Genomic DNA, 18,088 nt, shown 5'->3' with positions numbered 1-18,088 from the left:
TCTTTGATTTTAACTTCGAAATACAGTTTTGGTAATGATTCGTATTGTGTTACTAAAATCATTCGAAAGTATTAAGTAAAAATAAAATATATGTGACATGGTTGTGAAGAATGATAAGAGGTGAACAGAAGTAAGCTGCATTATTCATTATCGTATTTAAGTTGGTAGAATTATCATAAAAGTTCTACCCGTTTTTTATTATTTTTGTTTAAGTATATGTAGATGTAAATATTTCAAAAGAGAGTAGGGTTTCAAGTTGGTTATTATTTTTATAATCAGCATTACCCAACAGGGACCGTATGGATACCCTTAAAAACTGTTTTGACCGACTATATTACGGCTACCCGACCGTTAATTGACATTGCTGACTGTCAGTTTGACCCAAAAGTCGTCATGGGTGTCATCAAATATTTTTTCGGGGGTGCTGATTTAATTTTTTTTTATTATTATTATAAAAGGGCTTACTCTTGGCAACAGACTAGCCAAAGGCAAAGACGTGGCCTACGATGGAGTGAGCTCGCCCAGAAGATGCCTGTTCACTCTTGATTTGAAGGTTGCCGGGTTATATGAGCTCGTAAATATAGCCGCCTGGTATGAATTAAATACCACTTTGGAATCTGACATTGCTGACTGTCACTTTGACACAAAAGAGGTCATGGGTGTGGTCAAATAGGTTCTCGGGGGTGATGATTCCAAAATTAATAATCAATCTAGAATTTGACATTGCTGACATTGCTGGCATTGTCAAATAGGTAGGTTTCTGGGGGTGCCAAAATTAATGACCAATTTGGAATCTGACGTTGTTGACTATCACTTTGACACAAAAGACATCATGGGTGTGGCCAAATAGATTCTCAGGGGTGCTGATACCAAAATTAATAACAAATTTAGAATTTGATTGTGCTGGCTGTCATTTTGACACAAAATTCGCCATGGGTGTCATTAGTCGGTTTTCGGGGGTGCTGATTTAAAAATTAAAGACCACTTTGGAATCTGACATTGCTGACTGTCACTTTGACACAAAAGTGGTCATGGGTTTGGTCAAACAGGTTCTCGGGTGTGCTGGTAGTGACTACAGCAAAACCCAGACATTGCTAAGAAATGTTACCAAACTAATTCACGTACTACCTTTACTTTTAATAGCAAAGTTTCAAAAACAAATAAGTAGTTGGATTTATATGAGCCTGTAATATCGTGACATTCGTGACTAAATTGGACCTGAAAAGAGAAGGTTATGAACCTCATCTACGGGACATATGCCGGTCTTGCCTTATAAATGGAAAAATGCTTATATGTTTAAAATTTCAACGTTATTTTATTACTTATCTAGCACATTCTGCCCTGTTATTACGTAAAATAACAATGATCATGGTTTTGGAACCTAGTCTCATATGAAATTACGCGACAACAAGCACTAGACGGTCTTTCTGTACTCATCGCGGGAGGACGGTCAACCCGCCGAGCCTTAAAAAATGTGATTTTTATGACTTAAAATTACCTTATTTCGCCAAAATATTATAAAAGCTTTGTAAAATATAATATTTGCTATCCCATAGGACCAGCTCGCATGTGACTCGCATAGCCAAGTTTGTTAACAAATACCCGTGCACATGACGGGCAGCAAAGCACACCATTGGCATAATTATAAGTAATAGCCGCTGGTGGACGGGCTTTTAGCTCATCCCGTCTAATGTCCAGGTCCTTAAGTCGACGGGATTCAAAATCGGTAATTTATTTAGCGACGAAAGATCTCCATACCGGGCGGTCGGCCGCCTGCTTCTCCCACAAAAATGGGTCCACGTGGCAGTTCTTCATATGGCGCTTAAGCACATCCTTATACCTAAGAAGCTGTCCGCCATGCTTTCGCTTGCCCTCCTCTAACTCCGAGTAAAAGATGCGCTTAGCCACCTGACCCTCAGTCATCCTTGAAACGTGGCCGCCCCAACGAAGTTGTCGTCGCATGATATAAGATTCGATCCCACCTACTTTGGCTCTTCGCAAAACTTCGGTGTTCCGTATACGATCGGACCAGCTGATCTTTAAGATTTTGCGGAGGCACCTCAGGTGGAATCTATCTAAAGTGCGGATGTGACGGCGATATACGGTCCACGTTTCAGAGGAGTATAAGATGTTAGGGAGAACTACAGCCATATATATGGAGATCTTTGTCGCTAATTTCAGATCATGTGAGCTGAATACCTTTGCATCCAGCTTACCAAAGGCCGCAGCAGCGGCGCCAATCCGGTTGTTAATTTCAGAGTCAAGGTCACATGTAGAGGTTACAGTGCTCCCCAGGTAGCGGAACTTATCTACCTGTTTCAGTACATCGTCCCCCAGTCTGACAGATAGTGTCTCGCGACCATGGATGTGTAATTCTCGCTTGTGTAATTCTCTCATAAGCCGCATGCATGTGCTTGACATTTCCATTTCCTGCGTCCAGCGCGATAGACACGCGCTGATAATGCTCTGTCCATTACGCACGGCCTACGAATATATGCGGAGATGAAGGTTTATTAAAGTGCTTTGATTTGCTCAAACGTGACTACGGCTCGGCTGCGGAAATGACTGTTTTCAAATTGCAAAAGCAAGCTGCGCGGAAGCAGGGCACAAACACATGTCATTCATACGATCGACTTAACTCTTTAATAGGCAAGACTAAAATAAAAAAAATCGTGAATTCAAGCCTTATCGCCATCCTCTAATAAAAACAAAGATTTGACGGTCACCCAGTTACAATTACGACTTGATAATTAGGCGCACAGTGATGACTCACAGATGCGTGTCCTAGTATTGTGCGTACAGCGTATTGAACATCAATACAACTCATTATTTCACAACTCACTACAAAAAGCATATCAAAATTAGTACAGTCAGTAAACTCGTAGAGGGAAACAATAGGCGTTTTTGTCGTTATCCATACTAATATTATATATAAATGGGAAAGTGTGTGTGTCTGTTTGTTTGTCCGTCTTTTACAGCAAAACGGAGCGACGAATTGACGTGATTTTTTGAGTGGAGATAGTTGAAGGGATGGAGAGTGACATAGGCTACATTTTGTCTCTTTCTAACGCGAGCGAAGCCGCGGGAAAAGCTAGTAAAATATAATTATCTTCTTTATTAATACTATCGATGGCAAACATCTAGTACCTATTGAGGTTGAGGTGCCAAATGTGCGAATAGATCTTTAAGTTGAGGTGTTAGATTGCCACTATTGCCGGGCTACTCTGGCACGTCCATGCTCCGTGGTTGCGGACAGGCATGTTACGTTACAACATACGTATATGTAATACCTACTCCATTCTGTACTGTATTGAGTCTGTTGAATTCTGCCGTCAACATCAAATAGGCTTGCATTTCCAGTACATCTCAGGTTTTAACAACTAAGAGTATTAGGAAAACTAAGGTATACTAGTGAAAATCAATACAGAACGTAGAGAATACAGTCGGACTTAGATAAAAAATGCATGGTATTCGCAATGACAAAGTGCAGTGATGTCAAGATCAACATCATATTTATAATACGAAAACATAACTTAATGGCTTACCTTGCACTAGGTACTCATCTCACTACAAAAGGTAACTTAACCGGAATATTTTATTTTCGAATACATACATACAATCACGCCTGTATCCTATGAAGGGGTAGGCAGAGCACATGAAACTACTCAAGTTTCAGTGCCACTCTTTGCAAATTATTTTCGATTATTTTATTTTCGAATATGATGCAATAATGCCATTATTTGAGTCCTTGGAAACTTCCGAACAACAGTCTTGTAAAAAGAGAAGTGAATTAATGGACCAATCCAGGTGTCTTTAAAGCAAGAGTAAATAGGTATCTCATAGGTAAGCGTGATCCACCGTAGACCGCATCATCACTTACCATCAGGTGTGATCGTGGTCAAACGTCTACCTATTCATACTAAAAAAAAAAAAGACCTACTAGTATTTAAGTAAGTATGTATAGTGAGCTGTAAATATGCAGGCCAATTTATCAATGAATTCATTCATCATTTCTCCATGCAATTTCACAACTCACTATACCAAAAGGGTTTTAGTTTGTTTTAGCATCTTATTCTCACACAGTTTCACAATTGTCGCAATCATCACGGGGCCCATTTCTCAAAACTGAAAGTTACAAGTTACAAGCGGAAGTCTCTGTCCAACTTATTATATTAGACATTGACTATATACTATATACCATATACCATAGCGGATGATATTCCGCTTTGTGTGGTAGGGCACAGCACAGCGGATAGCGTCTCGCTCGAATCTAGAGCAGAGCCCAACTGGGGTAGTACCTCCGTCTTACAGAAGACCGCAGCCAAATAGCACTAGACCCTACTCATCGGTGAGTAAGGCTGCCAGAGCTCAACGAGGGTGCGGTGTGCTGATGACGGGAGGACTTACGGAACTAACTTGTTCCGTCTATTGTCCTTTGAGTCGTCGGCAACCCGAACCCTCCTTGGAACTTGTACACTCCTTTTTGCTGTGTACTTAACACAGCAAAAGGGAATGTACAAGTTTCTAATGGGGTGGCAACGCGCATGTGACACTGTTTGAGTTGCAGGCGTCCATAGGTTACGGTGACCGCTTTACATCAGGCGGGCCGTATGCATGTTTGCCACCGACGTCTATTAAAAAAAAATTGTAACTTGTAGCTTCGAGAAATGAGCCCCAGTACCAGAAGTCCAAAACGATTTCTACCTATATATTAACTTAGGATGCATATCGATCCTAAGTTAATATTTATATAAAGCAGCATACATACTTCATCTAGGCATACTGATTCATCCAGGCATAATCTTTGCCATAATCACAGGTAGACGATCGCAGCTGCGTTCTCCTACACCACACATCATACACATGTTAAGTTCACGCATGTACTCCTATTGTTTCTAACATGTGGCTTTCCTGCTCAGAAGTGCATGCTTCAAGTTAAATAAGGACGTAGATGAAGCAAAAGGGGCCTTTAAGCATGGAAAGCTACATATCAAGACGAACGGTAGCTGTCTCATCTCAATACGTACAATAACATTGTCTTGAGCGCCTGTTCGATTTTGAGTAGCAATATGACAGATGTGAGAGGTGCTAATCATTTAGTTGGGCGCATTTGATTTCCTTAAAAGTAAAAGATGCTTACAGTTTTACTTTTATTACAGCACATTAATTTTTCAGCAGGTGTGTAATGATAAAATTGCTCTGGTCGTATTATAGTATCTTTAATTATCAATCAGTGGTTATTATTATTTTAAACGAAGTTACAAGAAGCCTGTGAAACAAAAACACTTCAAAAGCTTTTGATATTGAATGATGAAAAGTTTGCACTTGAAATCCAAAAGTCATTCAGCGAATCCAACAGGGTGAATCTCGGAGTTTGTCAACACTCAGGGGTCTCATAATTCCAATAAAATTAAAGACTGGAAGCGTTCCGGCAAAGTTCACAAAAGGATCATTAAAAGTTCGCGATGAAATCATGAAAATTGCCCATTAGCAGGGGTCGACAACAGTCGTGGACGTTTTTCAAGCAAACAAGGGCGCATTGACAAGAATTCCGCCAGCCTAGCCGAAATGACAATTGTTGACGCAGTCTGTTTCCGTCGCGCCAATACGGAAGAGCGATAGAGATAGCTAGCTTCGATAACTATATTATCATAATAAGCATTTGTGCATTTGGCTCCGTATCGTACCATAGTATCTTGCTCTATCGCTCTTAGTTGTCTGTTAGTGCGACAGAGCCAGAGGCAGTTGCGTTTCTACGGAGTGAAAACGATTAGCATCTTGTCTGCGTAGCCTAACAGGATGTGTGTACACTAAATTCCAATCGTTCACGGTTCTTAATCCCTATGTAAAGATTGGCACCTTGTCAACGCAGGCAGGGATCGGAAACTGTAATTATTCTTGTTTGACGATTTGAGGTCCTCCTCTTCCGGATTCGGAAGTCACTTCATTAGCGATTGTCTTTGAGAATTATATTAGCTCGTTAAGATTATTAAAATTTTAATGGACGATTGTTAATTATTGGATATTCAGAGTAACGCGCTTTATAAATTTAGTTGGTTTGAACTTCTGTTGGCAAAACTTAGCTTAATGTATTTTAAACAGCTTTAATGGCTTCTGATTGAAGAGCTGAATTTAGTTAATTTTCCATACTTCGCTTTTCTACGTCCGATGGAACGGTGCATATTATTTTTTGGTTTGTATTTTGTAAACATTGCTAGGTATTGCTTGCATATTATGAATTCGTGTTCTCGATTATCACTGTGAGTAAGTAATAGATAATCAAACAAAAACCAGTTAGTCTTTCTGATCACGATTTTCAGAAAATCGGGATTCTCTGCACAAAGTATTATAATGTGAATAATGTGATGCTGTCGGAGGATTTCATAATTTAAATTTTCAACAATACTTGGTACTGGTTCTGAGGTTCACTATAGTTAAAAAGTATTATCTTGAAAGGCTTTCAGTTTCATTATTAAATTGTAACATCGACGCTTGTTGCACCAAATCCAAAGTGCCATTTTGATTGACAACCTGGGTGCGTAGCCGAATGGCACAAACGCTCACGAAACGCTCACGGAACGAAACGCTAGTAGATATCTATCTCTATCGCTCCACCTGCTCTATCGCTTACCAGTATTATCTGATAAAAGGTTTGTTTCACTTTTCAAAAGACTCATTTTGATTGAGATTTATCTTATAACTGCTATTTTGATTGACAACCTGAATAAACCAAAACTACCAAAAGGTACGGTGTGATGGCTGGCTGCTATCTATCTACCAGGCTGACATAAACAAAAGGCAGATAGTTTCCAAACGGTAGCGGCGCCGTTCAATTTCCGACCGCACCGCAGAGCGGCGCCGTGCGTGCCATACGTGATGGACACTTTACAGTTCCAAAATGACTTAAGTACCCTTGAATTCTAATAAACATAGGACGTTTAAAAAAATGTGGCTGAGTCCTGACTATCTACATGAAATGGCATGAACCATTTAAATGATAAAGGACACTTAATGCATTGCACAGTTATGGAGCGGACAAGGTGTTAGGACGGTCTACACTACATGTTGATAGCCTGGCTAGAGTGTGAAGTTGTTATAATTCGACGTAAAATGATGACATTACGAGTAAGTTGGCCATTCCGATATCTGGCAAGTATTTATGCACTTTTTAGGTCACTGAATGGCTTTGACAAGGCCTTTACTAAAGTAAAAAGGTACTATTTCTTTCCAATTTTGAAAAATATATAGGGGTAATAAGTTAAACTACGTGAATAGTTATCACATTGTGATTAACCTGATTATTAAACCATCAGTTTCTCCTCTATGAAACTCCTCTCTTGTCTTGATCCGTGTGCATAATTTCATTAAGGTTTTGTATAACCCGTGCGAAGTCAGGGCGGGTCGTTAGTCTAATTTAAGGTCAAATTGCATCAACTACAGTTAATACAATACATCAACAACACGTAAAACGCTAATTTCGGTAACAGACGGTTTGATACAACAAACACTAATAAGAATGTAAATAGATACCTATTAAAAGAGTTTTCACCTCCAAAAAAAAAACTTGACAATCGCGTAAGCATCTTTGTAAGAGTGTAATTAAAAATTCCGTCTGCCTTGCATTGTTGCTTTCATAAAGAGAATAAACAATGGCGGGGAATCAATGGGAAAACAACAAATACCGAAGCAAATCAGACATGGCTGCGGAGCTAGGAAAAGTGGGGAAAGCGAGCGGCCCGGTAATTGTTAGGTTCCGTGTTTAAGTTTCTTTAAACGATACTGCAGAAACAGGAAAAAAGGCAGACAGGAATGGAAGAAAATCTACTGCGCCGACCCCAAATTATGGGAAAGCAAGTGAATGATGAGTGCAGAAACGGAAAAATTTAAACGAGACAATAATTTTGATCAGGCTGGCCTCAGCTATACAGATTGTATCAAGTTTTCGATGATTTACAAATTTATTTTAAGATGTCGAGCGCCTCAGTCGAAACGAATGAGAGTGTGCAAATCTTTTAATTTTGGAAATGAAGAGTTCTTTGAGCATTTGATAAAGTTGCCGTAAAAAGGGTCTAAACCAAGGGAACCCTGCATCCCCCCGTATTGAAAGTCCCCAACGACGGGCATCAATACAGAACTTTCTTCATTTGCGCCGCTGTAAACAACGCAACAGCCTATTAGTTGTTTCCAATTCCACCGACAGTCGGTTTGTTTTCAACTTTTTATCGCGATGTATGCAGAACTCCAGTAGGATGATAGAAATGGGTAGGTACAAAACTTTTACAACATGCGATTTAAATTATGCAGTAAAATTGAATGGAAATTATATATTCGTAAACACAAACATAAAGCTGGAAAGCAAAGAAAAACTTGGCAGGAAAGTGCCATGAACTGAAAGTACTGTTAAGTGACAGTTTCTAAAATAGTAGTAGTAATAAAAAGTCAACTTTGCTATTGGATTTCTGTAGACTCTTTTGGAGATTCTGAAAAATAAACAATATCACAACGTACGTAAGTCAAAATAGTCGAATGCTCAAAACTGGATGGTCTTTGTCTGTTTGAATAATTAGCTTAAAGAAAACAAATATGAATTCCATTTATTATTGAACAGTCTTGTATTGCTTAGTTAACTCACGTAACCCGCCCCGCCCTTTCTAATTCCGTCCATTCTAAATCTATATCCAAAACAAATAGCCCGTTTATAATTAATTTTGTTCACAAAAGGATTGAGACAACCCCGTTTGTCTCTGTTATCGAAATGCTCTTTTATCTGTTTCCTATTTGCGATGTTATGTCTTTTTATTGTGGACGTAGACGCCATTAATTTTCTTGTGCGAGTTGTTTTTTTTTTTGCGATCGACATCGTCGTTTAATTAAACTGTCAAATCGCAGGATTGGACAAACTGAAGAGAGATCTATATTATGTGCCATATCTAGGTAAAGTTGTCGCGACGTAAAAAAGGTTAAGTTTCTCCAAGACTTGAAGTTTAGTGCAGTTCGGGTGCCGGTTTAGTACCTAATGGAGAGAGAAAGGTAGTTAAAAGAGTTAATTGTAGAAGCTTTATTGCGATAAGTAATTGTAGATTGCTTCATTCAATAATAAACGTTTTTATTTAGTTGAATCGAATTAAGAATGATCTAGGACAACACCCCCTACTAACTTTTCTGATAGCGAGATTTGCACCAACCACACAGAGGACGGACTGATCAACATCATCCGTAAGCAGTCATTACTATGCATCTGCAGTTACAATGAAATGCAAACTTAGCTTAGAGGGATTCGGTACGGTGTTATTTTCATTTCATTTCAAGTAAATGTAATAATGATTATAAAACAAGTAACATTCATTGAAACAAATGAATCTCTCACCTTCCCCGAATCATCCGAGATCCTTCAGCGATCGATTACCGCTTTATTTGTTTCGGGCATGAAAATGACACTTTACCGTAACGGAACGCATTATTCATAAGCTGGCGCGGGGCGTCCTGGGGGACGCAGTTTAATGTCCAAATTTGCATGCCGCAGTATCTGTGGAGAGATCAGATGAATTCTGAAATCTTTTATTTTAAAATGTCAATGGATACTTCAGAATGACGCCGATTTTGACTGCCAGGCGGTTTTACCCAACTTAACTTGCGCTTTCGCGCGAGTCCATCCTAGAAGTTAAATATATATGCACTCGCACGCGAGAAGGCAAGCTACTGGTACTGGACATTGGACCGCCATTTTATGCTCTGAGGGACCGCCAATGCACTAAAATGGATCAATTCAATATTCCTTTTAAATGGCGTGAAATCTTGGCGTGCTCCGATTTCATGTTCCCGATGTGTCTGATCTGATGAGTGTGGCTTCCTTGAATAGATTAGGCAATCTAGTATACATCCGCCAATTATATATTCAAGGCCAAACTTAATGCTACCACTTTCCACTTCATCCATCCCTGTCGGTCCTCAAATCCTCGGATAAAAAGGTTAGTCAAACTGCTCCTTCCTCGCTTCAAGCACTGATTCATCTTACCCACACCTATATACTGCAAAATGAAATATCATCTCATAACATTAAATGGCGAAAAGAAATATAAGTCCCGCGTCACCCGTCCCCGGCGACACTTCCAAACAATTAGACGGAGCTCGTTAACTTTACGCCGATTTCCACCGGTTTTTTCCCGTTTTAGTAGTTCATAAAAAGTGAATTTTGCACTCGGCGACTTGGATGGCTGTGATGTAATTTGTTTTAATTTTGTTTCGTAAAAATAGTCAAATTCAAATAGTCAAATCAGACCTACGAGTAAATAGTCAAATTGTGAGTGTGCTAGGTTTCACGAAGACTTTGAAACAATTTGACTGAACTTATTAACTTTATGCCTATTTCCACCGGTTTGTGCAGTAGTTCATAAAAAGTGAATTTTGCACTCGAACACTTGGTTCGTTTCGGGGGATATAAGGATGTCATTTGTGTTAATTTAATTTTTGTTTCGTGTAAAACGATGATTATATTCACGATACATAGGAAAAAATATAAGTATAACAAATAATTTTGCTGCAATTGACCACTACTGATTGCGGCAAACCTTTAACCAAAAACACTTTTTGTCCTACTTTATAAAATAGAACAAAGGAATCAATAAAAATAAGCTCTATGGTGTAGATAATAAAATACAAAAGCATGATACAGATTTTGTGTTTTGTTAAAATCACCATGGCAACCGTTTGTGTACGGCTGAGGTCACTGAACTTTTGGTAGCACAGTAAAAGGAAATGATGGCATACTTACTTAGAAATCAATTTAATTATGTGATGGTTGACACAGGCAGACCTACATTGTAACATTTTGATACATTGAAATAAAGAAAAGAATAAACAGTAGTCGGGCATGATTGATACTTTCGGAAAAATAAATATATCTATTTTGTCAATTTGATACTGTATGACCGTCTGACCGAGTTGTACCTGAGGTACAACAAATTGTAAAGTACTAATTCAAAGAAAATGCAAGTACTTATCGATTAATCAATCATGTCCAGATTTGTCTGACCTGAAATAAAATCAGTGATATAACTTATTGGAAATGTGTTGCTGTATGAGATCCGACACCTTATTTGAAGATCTTCATTCGATTGTTTGTCATAAGAATTTCTTTTTTTATTCGCTTTTAGCGTCCGTCCGGGACCAAAAAGCTGGTACTTACATTGTTATTGAGCATGTTATATTAAAGATCTGTCTGTTTATAAATAAAACTACTGCTTAAATTTGTTTAAGCGTTCTGATATTTTACACGGACCTGTTTATTGGCGTAGTGCATGCAACTGACAAATTCCTAAAAATCTACAGCAACCGTTGTTGTACGTGCAATGTACAGAGTGTGAGTACTAATGTGCAAGTTGCAGAAATTTTCCAAAAAATTAAATTTTCTTGGAAATTCCTTTAAATCTTAGAACAAATTAAATTATTCTCATTTGAGAATATTTCCAGCTCGGAACACTTGGAGGCCTTGGTCACTTTTTCTTTGTATATGACATTTATTTAATTCCTTTAAAGTTTGTGAATCTTTAACTTTAAGAAATTTAGGAAATTTAAATTAAAAAATATCCAACAACTGGAAATATCCACAATATTTTTTTCAGTACAGATGGTGTTTTTTTACGCACTAGTGCGAGAAGTGGTTCATTATATGCCAGGTCGAAACTTCGGAGGGCCATCTGTACTGAAAACAAACGTCGTTCGATACACGTGCGAAGAGGAAATTCGTAACTCGTGTCGATTTAAAACACTCCCTTCGGTCGTGTTCTATCGCCACTCGTTTCGAACTTCCTCTTTTTCGCACTTGTATCGAAATGTACTATTTCGTTTTATCTTCATTTTAAAGCGGTATCGACGGAGCCCCGCGTCGCGGGCTCCGGTATTCTGTACTGTTTGAAGATACCTAACGAACCTAACCTACCTATACCTAGTCATTTTGATTTTTAGACCAGTTGCGATTCCATGCAGAGTGTGCTAATAAAGGAATCGTCATAACAGTCATAACGCAGCGCACTACCGCCGCCGCGAAAGATTTTTATTTGAGCAACTTTTTACCCAGCCACCCTGTCTGCGGCCTCGGCAAATACCTAGTTCGGTACACAGAGCTACGCTGTTTGACGAGCTTTAATCAACTGTTTGCAAAAAGTACTTTGATAAAAATTAATCGTACAACAGAATTAAAACTTTGGAAAAACCCCCGACCGCGACATAGTGAACTGTTTTTTATGAAACATGGCTAAGAACACTCCCGACTAACTTAACTTTTCTGAAATGAAATGAAATGAAATGAAATGAAATGAAATATTTATTTTCCAAGTAGGCATATTACAATGCGCTTATGAACGTCAAATAAAACTACGCCGGCTCTAACCCTACGCCTCAGCCTCGAGAAGATTTCAGTCCCCCCTCAGTTGGAGGAGGGTATCCACTATGGGACCGGCAAGAAACTCGGCGGGCCACTTCTTTTCAAAACATTACATCTTATATTTAACATGCATTAAAAAAAAACAAGATACAATTTAATAAGCAAAAGTATTCATAAAAAAAATATTAACACAAGAAATTATACAAAGTACAAAGCTATTATGATTATTAATAAGAGATGTTAGAGATGTATAGAGTCTCTAAGTGTCAAAGTACATCTAAAAAAATTATACATGAAGAAAAAAACCGAATAACTAAAATAACTTTAGAGTTGTAAAAGACTCTTGTTGTCTTAAGCAAAGGAAAAAAAAAATATATATATGTATACTTAATCTACTTTTTTCCTTGGAGATGTATATGGTCTCCAAGAGTCAGAAAGAAAAATAAACAAACAAGGACCGAACAGAATGCCTCAACGTAATCTCATTCAAAATTAATGTTACATAGAATAGCATAGCCCCTATTAGCTGAAACAGACCGGTCTTCACAAACAGCACCCGTTCACGAATATGGCGCGCATCTCAGCCATCGCCTCCCTCAACCTTCATTCGGGAAGGTGGCGACCCGATCAACGACGTCACCGTAAGCAAAGACTTTTTAGCGAGCATGACATGTTCAAGCTGTCCGGGCTGTATTAAATATTCCAATAATAAGTGAATACGGTATACCTAGATGTAAGACACAACATTCCGTGCTTGTATGTTACATAGTTTAAATTGACTTAATTGAAAACAAGATCTTGGGAGATGTAAAAGGTCCCCACAGTCAATTATAATTAATGGGATATAATAAAAAATAAAAATTTGGAGGTGTAAAGGTTCTCCAAGTGTCAAAAGAACTAGAAATAGAAAAAAAAATGCGTATGAAATACAAATTTCACGTCAAGAGACTGTTAAGCTAGCAATCTCCAACTAATTCTACAGAATACATAACTAGTATGTACTCAACAAGTCAATATATATATATACCAAATTATAATTATACAATAATAAGGATCAATAATTTAAACAGCCAGTAGCAACAGCGCCTTAAGCATGACACAATGTCTCCCCGGGACACTGCTAGCAAAACTATGACAGATTTTGAGCCTGGATAGTCGGCCATGGTGTAGTATCTCCCAGGTAATCATCAATTTTGTAGTACCCCTTTTTGAGAAGTGCACTTTTTATGTACTTCTTGAATGAAGTAAAGGGCAGATCCCATGCCTCTAAGGGTACCTTATTATAAAATGTTACACAGTTTCCCAGGAACGATTTCTTCACTTTCTGTAGACGAAACTTGGAAACCGCTAGCTTATGTTTGTTCCGTGTATTATAACTATGAATATCTGACAGTTTCTTAAAGGACTCTATATTCTTATGAGTATACATTATCACATCTAGTATGTATTGTGAAGCTACTGTAAGGATGTCTATCTCCTTAAAGCGTTCCTTCAGTGAGTCACGTGACGCCATGTTGTAGATAGATCGTATTGCCCGTTTCTGGAGAACGAAGATGGTTTGAATATCTGCTGCTTTTCCCCAGGCCAATATGCCGTAAGACATAACACTATGAAAGTAACTGAAATAAACTAGGTTTTTCGGTTCGGGAGCTACGGTGCCACAGACAGACACACACACAGACAGACAGACAAACAGACAGACAGGCAGACAGACACGTCAAACTTATAGTTATAACACCCCGTCGTTTTTGCGTCGGCGGTTAAAAATTACCTTACTACAGGTTTCCAAAACGTTAAAAAATATGGTAGAATAGACTACGTCATTTGTCGCTGAATAGTCATTTATGTTATGACTGATCAGTCAGGATCAGTCAACAGAGGTATGGCATGTGCCACTCTGCAAAGGCATGGCTTTAGATTGTTTTCTGTGAAATTTGGTAAACGACCAACAGTATACCTAGATCATAGTTTACAGAGTAGGTAGGTACCTACATTGATTACTGGTCTACTGTAGCTACAGTACTTATTTCACACAACTTCCAAGAAATAGAAATGGTTTCAGAGACATTTCATTGACCAACGAAAAACATTTACCTCTTGTCTTTTTGTCGCTTGTGGACTTTGGTTAATTTCATAAAAAAACCCTATGGATTGAACATCAGATATCGCATTCACTTAAACTTACCCAGAAGAGAATTTGGCAAGAACTCTAAAACAAGTTTCATTTACGAGTGTACCCCGACCGCTAGTTCGACAGTGGCGGCGCCAGTAACTTCTCAAATACCTAAACCGCCAGCTCCAACGAGGTTTAACTCATTTCCCGGACACCGTCCCAATATGTGGTCCCGGGGCGAAGGTGAACGGATCGGTCATTCATTCATTCTTTACTTGGATTCCGATTTCAAATTGGAATGGCGTTTTGAAGTGAGTGGTGAGAGCGTAAAGCTGGCGTTTCGTTTTTATAACGACAGCTTTGATGTTCAGCCTGCGTATTATGTATTATGCTTCCAATTTTATCACTTATCCACGTGGATAAGACATCTTTTACTCTCACACTGACATACTTGCCAAAGCGTGACGGATACTTTATCCATACAGATAAGTGATAAAATTGGAAGCATGATACGCCGGCAGGTGGCTTTAAGTGCTTAATTGTTCTTTACCCTAATATAAAAGTATGATAAAAACTCCACACAGGGCTCTGTCTAAAGCGTTTTTACTGACTTATTCATTAGTAGTCTACATGATATCCAAAGTCGGCGATCTATTACTACGATGGTATTACAAGACGTCGTAACTCATGTCGATTTACTTACAGCAATTTCTTCCTTCGGTAGTTTAATATATACCTATTGTCAATTGTTTCAAATGTCTTCTTTTACGCATTAATTTCTATCGCAATTAGATTAATTCCTAGCAACAACTCATAAAATTCAGTAAAGAACTGTACCCATTGTTTCTGTACGGAGAGGTAAATTCGAGAGTATTTCAATTCATTTTCATAATTATTGTTTTTCCTTCCGCAGTTACTGAACACCCTGTCTACGGATTTGGAGGAAATGCTGACGGAGCTTTGTGACGACAAAAACTTAGCCAGGTGAGTGAATTAAACCCGGCTGGGTGAACGAATGAGAGTGACTGAGCGAATGAATGAATGGATTCGCTGAATGTTTGCGGGCTTTTTAGCCGAGCGTTTGAGTTAGCTGGCAATTATTGTAGCTATACATCGTGTAATTCATGAAGTCGCGTGCTCTGAATCGGAATGTCCTAATATTATAAGGTTAGATTTGACGAATCTACGCGTCATTATGACGTGTTAATGTAGCATTCGAATGACTGCAATAGCATAACAGTTGTAAAAATTACCACCTATTGAATTTGGATAAGAAGGTTTAATGAACCTTCTTATCTAATGCGGAAAAACAACATTTTTAAGGACATTGAGAACATTGTACAAGTCAATGTTAGGGAACATACCCAAACTACGTGACCATATTTGTGCCGTTTTTTGACCCCCTCCCCCATCCCTGCGTGACCAAGCGTAGTATATGCCAAGATCCCCCCCCTCCCCCTGTAGTTGTCACGTAGTATTTATAAATGAAGTTTTAAATAAATTTTTGCAGAAAGTTGTTAATAGATATTCGTGTGTCTATATCAAATTTAATGCACTCAGCGTCAAAAAAACCGCACCTCTCAATCGGTTTCGTTCAAGCGATTATAGCCCTTATATTATACAAGGAAAAGTATGACTATGTGGCCTTATTTGAAAGGTAATCTAACGCTCTATTGGAAAATGCCATATAATTCATGACATTTTTCACAAAAAATTAAAATTTTCAGGAAAAAGGAGTCAACGTGCATTCAGGTTTAAAAATATAAAAAAATCAAAGACAATAAAATCAACAAATATCGAAAAAAAAATACTTAAAACGAAACATAAAACCTAGTGTTTTCTCCCTCTGGCCCTTCGTGTAGCTTCCAGGCAATCAGTTATGGACCTTTAATCAGTGTTACGATCCGTTTTTGAGGAATGTTATCCCACTCCTCAATAACTGCGGCTTCCAGCTCGTCGAGGGTGGCTGGAGCACGATCCCGCGACCAAACAAGCCGTTTTAACTAATCCCAGAGATGCTCGATGGGGTCCAGGTCGGGACTCGTTGCTGGCCACTCCATTACGGTACATTCCGACCTCATGCAGGGATTCCCGCACTGTCAAGCCAGTATGGCAACGGGCGTTGACGTGCATAAATTGGAAGTCAGGTCCAACAAACTCAGCGTATAGGACCTCATGTTCTTCAAAAATCTCCATAATGTAACTGCCAGCAGTTCTCTCTCTCTCTCTCTCTCCTCTCTCTTTAGCCTGATTCTACTCTTCGGGTGTAGGCATCCTTCAACATGCGCCACTCGTCACGGTTTTGTGCGATCTGGAGCCACTTTTTTGACTTTAACTGCCAGCAGTTAAGGACCCCTAAAAACGACCACAGCCAGTGCGGGAAACGCAGACGAGATCCGTTTTGCCGTCGATGGAAGTGCCGCCCCACAACATATATGCACGAGCCGCTGCCGTTTCTGACTGTTTCTTTGGTGCAGACTGGTGTAAACTGCTCTCCTTGACTCCTGTACACCCTCTTGCGTCCGTCGTTTGTGTAAATGAACCCTCTCGTCTAATCAGGGAACAAAACTTTCCTCCATTGCTGCAACGTCCAAACCTCGCGAAAATTCCTTCTGGCAATTCGATGGCTTAAATTGGGGGCCCCTGCCAGCTCTTCGGGGTAACATTTTCTTCTCCAGGAATCATCTTCTGATCGTGGAGACACTCACTGCAGTTCTTCGAGTTGTCCTAAGCAGTATCTGCAGCTCAGCAGCGGTCCGAAAGCGGTTCCGCAAAGAGGCCGATACAAATGTACCGGTCCTCTCTAGTGGTGGTGCAGCGTCTTCTTCCAGATTCGGGCTTCCTAATGTAGCCACAGATCTCCAGGAACCGCAGCAAGCCTCGTCGCATCCGGAAACGGCTTATGCTTAGGCGTTCAGCAACTTGCTACTGCCGTAGTCCGTTTAGGAGCAGTGCCACCACTTGAGCTGCTTTTTCTGGAGTTGTACCCGTATTCTGAAGGCTTTTTCATTCTGCAAGTGTTCAGTAGTGTCCTCGGTGAGTTTTGGAGTGCAAATGATCCACATGACACCTTTACACTTCCTTTTAAATCCGTCTAGGGTAGCACACCTAGAGACCCATTAAAATCGCATCGTTCGTTACCCTTTTTTTAAAACCATCGTAGATTGGCGATTATTGTTTTTAAGAAAGTTGTACACCTTTTTCTTAAAGGGCTTTCATTGTACTTTAAAATGATACCAATATTGATAGGTTACAGTCAATAAGATTAGAGCTGTATTTTCTTGAAACGAATTTTGGGCGAGGTGCGATTTTTTTGACGCTGAGTGTATTTGTTTAATGACGCGTGTTTATCATCTTTTTTTCCGGCCTTTAAACAATGATTTTCATCCCATCACCTTCATCATCATCACCAGCCTATATAAACGTTCCTCTGCTGACCACAGCTGGGCCAATATTCCACAGGTTACGTGACAAGAAGTTAGACCCCCCTCCCCCTCTGTGACCAAGCGTAGTATTTTGACGACCCCCTTCCCCCCCCCTAAACGACAGCAGTCACGAATTTAACGCTAAAGTTGCACCATTGGGTTGCAGTC

At 39.3% G+C, this 18,088-nt stretch overlaps 1 protein-coding gene across 1 annotated transcript in view; it reads left to right on the top strand.

The window, feature by feature from the left end:
* The window catches only part of LOC125235259 (protein sprint), a 415,349-nt gene that overhangs the window by 59,856 nt on the left and 337,405 nt on the right, over positions 1-18,088 (top strand). Inside the window, 1 exon segment of the mRNA XM_048141757.1 lies at positions 15,409-15,479. Within this exon segment, the coding sequence (XP_047997714.1) occupies positions 15,409-15,479 (71 nt within the window).

Source organism: Leguminivora glycinivorella, chromosome 17 (assembly GCF_023078275.1).
Source record: "Leguminivora glycinivorella isolate SPB_JAAS2020 chromosome 17, LegGlyc_1.1, whole genome shotgun sequence".
Taxonomy (NCBI): domain Eukaryota; kingdom Metazoa; phylum Arthropoda; class Insecta; order Lepidoptera; family Tortricidae; genus Leguminivora; species Leguminivora glycinivorella.
The sequence above is the reverse complement of the archived record's forward strand: the minus strand, read 5'-3'. Positions and strand labels throughout refer to the sequence as shown.